This window comes from Pogona vitticeps, chromosome 1 (assembly GCF_051106095.1).
Source record: "Pogona vitticeps strain Pit_001003342236 chromosome 1, PviZW2.1, whole genome shotgun sequence".
NCBI lineage: Eukaryota > Metazoa > Chordata > Lepidosauria > Squamata > Agamidae > Pogona > Pogona vitticeps.
This window is the reverse complement of record NC_135783.1, coordinates 288,675,381-288,684,864: the sequence shown is the minus strand read 5'-3', so window position 1 is coordinate 288,684,864 and position 9,484 is coordinate 288,675,381. Positions and strand designations below refer to the sequence as shown.

General features: G+C 38.1%; 1 protein-coding gene across 1 annotated transcript in view; it reads right to left on the bottom strand.

The window, feature by feature from the left end:
• Nucleotides 1–1,040: 1,040 nt before the first annotated feature.
• The window catches only part of EXT2 (exostosin glycosyltransferase 2), a 107,194-nt gene continuing 98,750 nt past the window's right edge, over nucleotides 1,041–9,484 (bottom strand). Inside the window, exon 14 of the mRNA XM_020798313.3 lies at nucleotides 1,041–4,689. Within this exon, the coding sequence (XP_020653972.2) occupies nucleotides 4,551–4,689 (139 nt within the window). The 3' untranslated portion in view covers nucleotides 1,041–4,550. The remainder of the gene's footprint in view (nucleotides 4,690–9,484) is intronic.

Here is a 9,484-nt window from a genome sequence, read left to right as displayed (position 1 = left end):
TAGGAGAATAAATGGAAGGCAGAGCAGTGCTGAATTATTCCAATTGCACTTTGTTTCTGAGCCCAAACAATATGAAAATGTCATAGTAGAGTTCTCTCACTCACAAGACATTTTGAATTTTGTAAACATAGAATCATAGAAAAGTGAAGTTGGAAGGGACATATAAGGTCAAGTCCAACCCCTGCTTGATGCAGGAACTCAAATCAATGGATATCTGCCAGGTAGTTGTCCCGGTTTCTCTTGAATGCCTCTAGTGCTGGAGCACCCACCACCTCTCGAGGTAACTGGTTCCACTGTCATACTGCTCTAACATCTATTTAATCTCCTTCAAAGATCCCATTTTGACAAGATACAGACTGAATATTAGTGCCTTAAATTAGACTGGCAATTGGCAAGCCAACTATGCACCACTGTGCACACAAAAGCCTAGTGGGGTAACAAGGAAGGTAGTAACTGCTTCACAATGTCCTAGCCTGAAACATAGTGCCAGAGATCCTGTGTCCTCCTACGCAGACATTACAGAGGATGTCATAGCTAAGCATAAAGGTTCATTCTTGTTCATTCAGAATAAAAACAGATGCTTCTGAAAAGAGAATGTAACATTTAGAGATACTTACTCTGACACTTTTTTTGTTCAGAATAGTTTTCCTATTAAGACATCTTTGAAACACTGAAGATAGTAGTATCATAAATCAATAAAGCATGCTGATGCAACAATACTTTTTTTAAACAAATGTTTTATTTATAATAAAAATGAATTCCTAAACATACACATTGGTAAATGAGGTCCCTAGACAACTTCTATAGTATCCAATGATAAAAACCATTTAAAAACTTGTAGCATAAAAGTAGCTACAAAATGTTTTGGGGCAACTGATAGGGCAAATTTTATCATTTGAAAACATTCATTTTAAAATGGAACATTTATGGAAGGTTCACATCAGCAAAGAATGTGTTCACAATGTTTCTGAAGGTTTGGTTGGTATAAGGGGATATTTCGGATGACTTCTCATTATTTTCACATCACAGTGCAGCAAATTTGGGTTTAAGCAACTGCAATCAATTAAAGTTCCCTGACAAGAGTGAAAACATGGTTTATTGCATCCATATCCTATGCACTTGTTTGATGTACATTTAAAATATCATATATGTGTACTTAAAAAAAATTACATATAAAACAATGGTAAATCACCAGATTCAATTTGCTTACTAGAATTCCAATTACTGTAAATTTGATAGATCATCCACAAGTTCATAAATTACTGGCTGTAGAAACAATTATACACCCAGTCAAGCACACTTTGCCTTTAAGAAAGACAGCAGTGTGGTGAAGTCTAGGTGAATGGCAAACCAGGAGTAATAATTCTTCTGGAAACAAAGCACAAAACACACAAGAAACTTCTTCAGTTCAAGGCACATTATTCTGCACACCAAACACCTCCAAACTGTGTAGGATATCATCAATAACAATGTGCATCCCTGCTAATTCAGATGATAGTATTAATGGGGCAAACATGAAACAAACATAAAAGTGAACTATGGGAAAATTGTATAAAGTGTTATAATCTTGCACCACTGCTTTTCCTACAACTTCTGTTCTGTTCTGCTTTTCCTACAACTTACTCAGCACTTACTGCACAAAAAAGTGCTGAAAGCAGTTGCTTAGGTTAATATTAGAAAACAGAGCAAAACCAACAAGGAAGAACTCTAAAAGAAAAGCAAGAGCGTTTAGGGAAGATAAAGAAGGGATGAAACAACCAGGTATAATCTGTGGCTTAACAAGGATGCAAACTAATGCTGGAGGCAGGTAGCTGATAAAACCAGGATTTAAAGTAAGGGGCATCCCATGTTGAAGACTGTAGAACACTGTTGCATACAAGGGGAGACATGTTGTGGGAATAGGTGAGAAAGGACTGATAATGGAATGCAAAGGTTTATGAAATTATAAGTTAAGCATTGATCATCTACCATGTAAATTACACAAGAGTTGGATTGTTGAGCTAATTAAACAAAATAACATGTTCTACCAGAGTAACTGTGCCTACCCCTCTGAAAATATCCTTCCACTGCTGCTGTAATTCTAAACATTGGGGAAAAATGCAACTCTGAAGAAGCAGCCACAGAAAATGGGCTCAGGAAAAAAGGTCTATAGCAGAAGCAACTTAGCTGAAGAACTCTGAAGCACTGAAAAGAAACCTCTGCCTACTCATTTCTCAGAAGACATTAAGTGCAATATGTGTAAATCAACCGAGCTTCTAGTACAGACCTCTATAAAAGAGTACCTGATGTTATGTAATTAGGGAGCTTTCTGCATCATGCAGTGCCATTTTTCTAATCAAGAATGCAGCTGAGGAAGTAATCTGAGGAGAGTTTAGAAAAACAGTCAATTAAAAGCTTCACTAAAGAATGAGACAATCTACTTTATAAAGCATTTTCTGGGCATTTTAAATTGGAATTTCTCCTTAAAGCTGAGGTTCTATTAGTACGTCCGTAATATGCAGCAAGAACATTTTTGTACCATGATGCTCCAAATGGGAAAGAAGAATTTCTTTCCTCCAGCCTTATGTCAATGTGATCTTACCAGTTTATCTATTTCAAAGGGTAAGAAAGACTCCAGGGATGTACCATTTATAAAATCAGTGGAAAAAATAGTTGGGCAGAATACTGTAGATTGAATAACCTGTTTTTTGTGTGCGTGTGTTTTTTAAATCTGGTAGGGTCTCAGAAAGAAGTGCTAATTTCACATAATTAACCTAAATAAAATAAGATAATGCTGGTACATAGGGGAAACATCTACTCCTACAACTTGCAGCGACTTCCAGTCAGAAGGCACACTGGCCATGCTGGCTAAGGATTCCAGGAGTTGCAACACAAAATACTCTTTCCTAGCACTGAATACCTTTATTTACTACTTAAATGGCAGAGAAGTAACTCTGTATAACAAATGCCTGTTATTTCTGACGTTGGTATTAAACAATGACTGTCCTGGCTCAAGAAAGCAAACTAAATAAAGCTGTGTATTTTATTCCATCACAGTATGTCAGAATCTTGCATGTTCAGTCTTCTCATGCTATTGATCAGTTTAATTATTTTATGTATGCAGTTTTCAATTCATAGAATTTTTTTACAGTGGGAGACGAGGCTGTGAATTTCGAAACCCAAAGACATTAAACGTCCTAGCATATGGTCTTCAAAGTTTTCTGCTAATTCCACCATCATTTACTTCAGAGATTTCAAATATCTTGTGGCACTGAATTAATTATAAATATCAGCCTTCATCAGCTTCTAGAAGATATGGATGTAGACATTTGGTTTCTATTAACACCAATGTATTGTACATGTACACAAGGCAATTATGAAGTGCAACTCATTCCAGAAATGTTTTGGAATCTAAACTCAATGTGCTATTTTCTAAACTGAGGTTCAAAGTACAAAGTGTGCTTTTCAGATGCTTGGCAAGGAGTTTTCAAACAGTGCCAAACAGAAGGTATTATCTGGAAGTAGTTTCCCAAGTTCTACCTTTCTATGCTCTATTTTGTTGTTTCAGTAGCATTGAGAATGATGTCTACTTGCCCTTTGGGTCTTGTTTCTCCTCTTGGGCTTCAGCCTGTGCACCTGCTTCTTTTGCCATTTGGCTCTCGTCTTGAGAGGAGTCCCCCAGAGTCAGTCCCCCAAAATAGACAGCAAGGCTGCAGCTGGATGATGATGGAGAGACCAAGACCAGTCGCTGCTAAGCTGCTGACACACAATTTAGTGATGAGGACAGCAACAGATACTCTTAGGTGCTGATGTTCTAACCATGTACATCTGAACTGGGGGGGATCCATCATAGAAAAGGCAAAATGATCTCAAGATTTAAATATTCACCACATATACACAAAATGTGTATTGGTCTGTGGGTGTTCTGCCATGCAATTTTCTTTTCTGTGAATATGAGGGAAAACAAGTAGTATGTCTAATCACAAATAACCTGCTGATTAAGGTGGATAAGTGATGTCCTTTTCCTGTAAGAACAGGGAAATTCCAGTGAACTTCATGGCAACTTCTCTTTTAATTTTACTTAGCAAAAGTCATTAATTGTGGTGTAGCCAACACTAATCACAAATCTCAAAGGATGCCAATAAACTAGCCTTGTACAGAACAGAAAGGCAAGCTCATGGCAGCATAGGATGGAGTCCACAAGGGGGCTAGCAATGTGTTCCATAAGAGAGTCAAATTAAAATAGCCATAAAATGTTATGTCACAACTATTTTGTATTGTGTATGTTTCTCTGTGTCTGCATGTCATCATTATAGAATATGTGTCTGGCATTTCAGGGAGTCCATGTACATTTTGATAATTGCACGGACACTGTTGGTTCACTCTGCATTAAGAGTCTTGTGCTCTATAGACCCAGCTGCTTGATTTACACCAGGAGTAGAGCATTAATCTCTATAACCTTTCTTTGTAACATACTCTGGCACATTTCTCCAAAGCTGGATGCTTTCCTTAGCATCAATCATGGTTTATATATTTAATATTCAATGTCCCATTTGCTTTCTGGTTGTTCTTTACAGACTTCCAATGTTGGGAAAGCTCTTCAGTTTCTCAGGGAAATCATCTTTGTATAAGACTGGATCTGCCCGGTGTTCAACAACTTTCAGAGGCATAGTCCCAAAGACAGAAGCAAACTTGTTGATGCATTCAGATCTAGGGAAAGAAACAGTGACATTGCTCAGTAACAGAAATATCAGCCTGCATATTTAGGTAACTGTTATCTAATGCATAATAATTTGAACTTTTCTCAAAATGTTTGATCCACAACAAGCTCAGTAAATATGATGCAAATTCCAGAGGAGCAGTCATTTTAAAGAAAATGAAAGGATCTGTGTCACCTTAAAATCTTATGGTTTAAATGTTTGTGAGCTAGAACCTACTTAGTGAGATGTAGGAAACAGGAGGTGGAGTCTCACACTATGCAGGATTTAGCAAAGATGTGAAGCTCTTTGATTGATGAATTTAATCACAGCAAAGAAAAAGAAAAAGAGTTGCTGTCAGCTGGCCTGTGCACACAGAGGTCAACACTTCCCTCCTTCTCTCTCCACCAGAATTCCAGGCATTCTTAAAGCAGTGTACATGCTGTAAACTAGAGTGGATTAGCTGCCAACATATCTCTTAAAAGAGCCACTGTCAGATCAAATTTGGCTCACCACAAGACTTGCAAAAATAAGCATGCAGGAAACTAAAGGCATACAGAAGTAGTCCTTGAGTTTTTTATTCTGAAAAAAAAAATTCTGAAGAAAAGGTTCCCTCCCTCTTCATTAAACAACCAACCATTTCCTTTACATTATCTACAGTAGTGATTGTACTTGAAAGTTTAAAAAATAAAACTGTTCTTAATAACCAAAGCCTGAAACAGAATAGTTATGTTCACTGTCCAAACTGAGTAAAACAAAGTTATTTTTTAAAAAAAATCTACATTTAGCACAATGTACTTCAAAATGAATGTAACATGGGTCCAAAACTCTCAGGTAATTTACTCAACAGAGCCTATGTCATCTCTCTCCTTCTAAATTTTGTGTTTTAATAACTTACTAAAAAAAAAAACAAATATTTATCAAAGAAGCATATCAGCACCCTTTCCTTCATGGACTGATGCTTCAGACAGTTTCAAGATACAAATTTTACTTCACATTTCATGCACTCCTAACTCCCCCTATATGGGTGAAGGAGTCCATGGTTTCTCTAGCAATCAGCGCTAAATAGCTGAGGAAGTTTCATGATGGGGTATATCCAGGGAAAATAAAAACAAAGAAATAGAAAACAAAACACAAATCTTAAAGACTAACTGCCATATTTCAATAAGAGATTTCAGAAATCTGAAAAAAAAGCTCACACTGAAATATAATAGTCTTTAAGGTGCCACAACATCTTTGTCTTGTTTTTGTTTTTATTTCTTGTCTTGATACTTTCACACAAATTAACATGGCTACTTCATTGAAATGTTTTGTGATGGAAGACATCTTATGTGAGGAATGGGGTGCTGAAACAAATACAGTGGTGCCCCGCATAGCGACGTTAATCTGTTCCAGGATTAACGTCGCTATCTGGAAACATCGCTATACGGAACGTAAAACCCCATAGGAACGCATTAAACTCTGTTTAATGCGTTCCTATGGGGGGAAAACTCACCGGTAAGCGAAGATTCCCCATCCAACCGCCATTTTTGCCGCCTTGGTAAGCAAGGGCAGGGCACGAAAACGCTGCGGACGGCCATTTTCTGCACCTGGCGGCCATTTTGGAACCGCCGATCAGCTGTTTTCTAAACATCGCAATGCGAAGATCGGTAAGCGAAATGCTTACCGATCATCGCAATGCTATGTTTTGCCACCTAAAACATCACAATGTGATCACATTAGCGATCGCAAAAAACGTGTCGCTATGCGGATTCATCGTAAAACGGTGTGCTTGTTAAGCAAGGCAACACTGTAATGAATTTATAGTGGCTATGAATAAGTGGACCATGGGTTGAGGGAGAAAAAAAATTACCATGGAGATCACCTGAAGAGCTAAGCAAGACACAAGTGTTACATTGTCTAAGATTCTGGGGGGCATTTTCAGCTCTCATCTAGGTTATAAGAAATCAGTCTCTATATATGTTTGCAAAATTAACTCAGTAAATATAAAAAACTGCACACACACACACACACACACACACACACACACACACACACACACACACACACATACATGCAATTCCACACCTACAAAATTAACACAAAAACATGTACAGTGGTGCCTCGCTAGACAATGATAATCCATTCCACTGAAATAGCTGTCTAGCGAAAAGCATTTCCCCATTGGAATGCATTGAAACCTGTTTAATGCGTTCCAATGGGGAAGAATCGTCATTGTCTAGCAAAGATCGGCCATAGGAAAGCCGCTTTGCGAGCCGCTAATCAGCTGTTTAAATTGCTGTCTTGCGAGGCTTCGGTCCTGAAAACACCTGTTTTGTGAGTGCGGAGGAAGTTGTCAAAATCGTCATCTAGCAAAAATCGGTTGGCAAAGCAGGGACCAAACATTGTCCAGCAGAATTCCCCCCTAGGAATCACTGTTTTGCGAATTGCTATAGCAATCGCAAAAAGTCAATGTTTAGCGAAAAAACTGTCATGCGGGGTAATTGTCTAACAAGGCACCACTGTAGTACAAACACATCATAACATGCAGCAGTTCTTTAATATCCTGTGAGATGAACTTAAGCTTGATCCCTTCCTTAGCAAAGGCTGATATCTGCATAATAAAAGCTAGCTATATAAATGGTAATGTGCCCATCCCATAAACCAAAAGGACATTAAAGACAAATGCACTTCCTATCCCTAAGGCATAGCGCATCTGGATTAAAGATGACATTACTAGCACTACCAAAGACAGAATGTATGCATTCAAAGAAATCTGCCTCCTCCTTAGTACACACCAGATGACTCTAAAACTACTGTTCTTATGCCAACATGCTGGGAAAGTGGGGCTAACAAGGGATCTCAAGTAATAGGACTAGAATTTCGTATATTCCTAAGGATTTGAACATCCAGATATAAGACATAAATGATCAACAACTAAGAGGATTCCACAGAATGTTTGGATCGCTAAGTAACAATTTGTAAATGAAAACCAAGAACGTTCACAAAATAGTCCTTATCCTCATATCCCTGAATTTAAGGAGGTTTCATTTATGGCTGAAAGACAGGAGACTTTTTCGACATGTCCTGTCCCTCATGATTAAAACTAAGTTGCAGCCCCATTAGAATGTAGTTGTTGCTGTGTTAGGAGAGGGCAGCATTTTGTTCCTCTTGGCAGGTTCACAGTGATGGGACAGCTTGTTGTAGAAATAGGATAAGGTTCACTTCACTCTTAAAATCTTCAAATAATCCACCACTTCCCTTTGGAAACTATTCTATAACATAAGATGTCATGGTTAAGCAGTACTTCCTGACAGATTTCCTTAATTTAATACCTATATTTCACATTATATACTGTCATGCCACCCGAAATAGCTTATCACCATGCTTAGTGTTTAGACTCTTAAATACTTGAAGACTTATACCTATTTAGTAACTTCTTACCCAAGCTATATATATACTTTACTTAATCTCATCTCATAAATCAAGCTTTCCTAGAGCCTATGATAGCATCCGTTCCAGCAGTAATACTTAATTTCTCACTGAAACTCAGAGATGGAAAGTACACAAAGGGAACACAAATTTCTCTTTCTGCTGCTGTTAATATATCTGTGAAGAAAAGGAAAGAGCAAATATAGTATGATGTCTGGAATCCTACTTGGGTGCATCTTGGTTGCACAGTCTGGCACATGACTGAGACGCACCTTTACATCTTGTCAATTAGCCATGGCAAGTCACATAAACCTTATGTGAACACTAATAGGATTCTGGCCAATGCCCTTGAAATAGTCACTGATAAATCTTTCCTTTTGACTCAAAAATCCTTCTTCTCAAAGCTACTGGCCTCTGACATACACAGTACATAATTTATGTTTAATAACCTACAACCTTCCATGTATGGTACTGTCCTTTCTATCCATTTCTATTTTAAAATGCTCTTTATATTTTAATTCTTCCAGGATTGTACAGACTTCAAATTCAAGAGCTGCTACTGTTTAAACATAATGGCCTAAGCACCAGTGAATATTATTTTAGAAAGCAGGAAGACAAGCATTAACACCACATCAAAAAACATGAAAAGGAGACATTTAGAGGGATATGCAGAAAAGTGTGCATTATATCAAAATAACTATTGCCAATATTTGATTCCTAGACAGAAACTTGCATAATAAAATATGAATTCAATCTGTACCACTAAACTCAGTCATCAGGGCTTGGATAATTAGCACTCCATTTAATTTCAGAGCTTTCCTTTTAATCCTGAATTTCTTTCACTCCAATAAGATCATCTCTTTAATTTATTTGAACCAATGATTATAGGATCTATTTTCATAACATGCCTTTCTATTAAAAGTAATTTATTCCTAAACATATACAGAATACAGTGGTGCCTCGCATAGCGAGGTTAATCCGTTCCGGATTAACCGTCGCTATGCGAAAACATCGCTAAACGGGAATAAAAAAGCCATAGAAACGCATTGAACTTCGTTCAATGCGTTCCTATGGCTTTAAAACTCACCGTTAAGCGATGTTCTGCCATAGCGCCGCCATTTTCGCGCCCTCGAGGGCAGGGCGCGAAAATGCGGCGCGGACCTTCCGGCAGCCATTTTGGAACCGCCGATCAGCTGTTCTCCTGGCTTCGTTATGCGATATTCGCTAAGCGAAACGCTTAGCGAATATCGCAAAGCGAAAAATCCCCATAGGGGCCATCTCTGAGCGAATGCTCCAGCGATGGCCCAGAGCACCTCGTTAAGCAATTTCATCGCTCAGCGAGGCGCTCGTTAAGCGAGGCACCACTGTATATGTGTAGGTACTCATGTATGCATGAA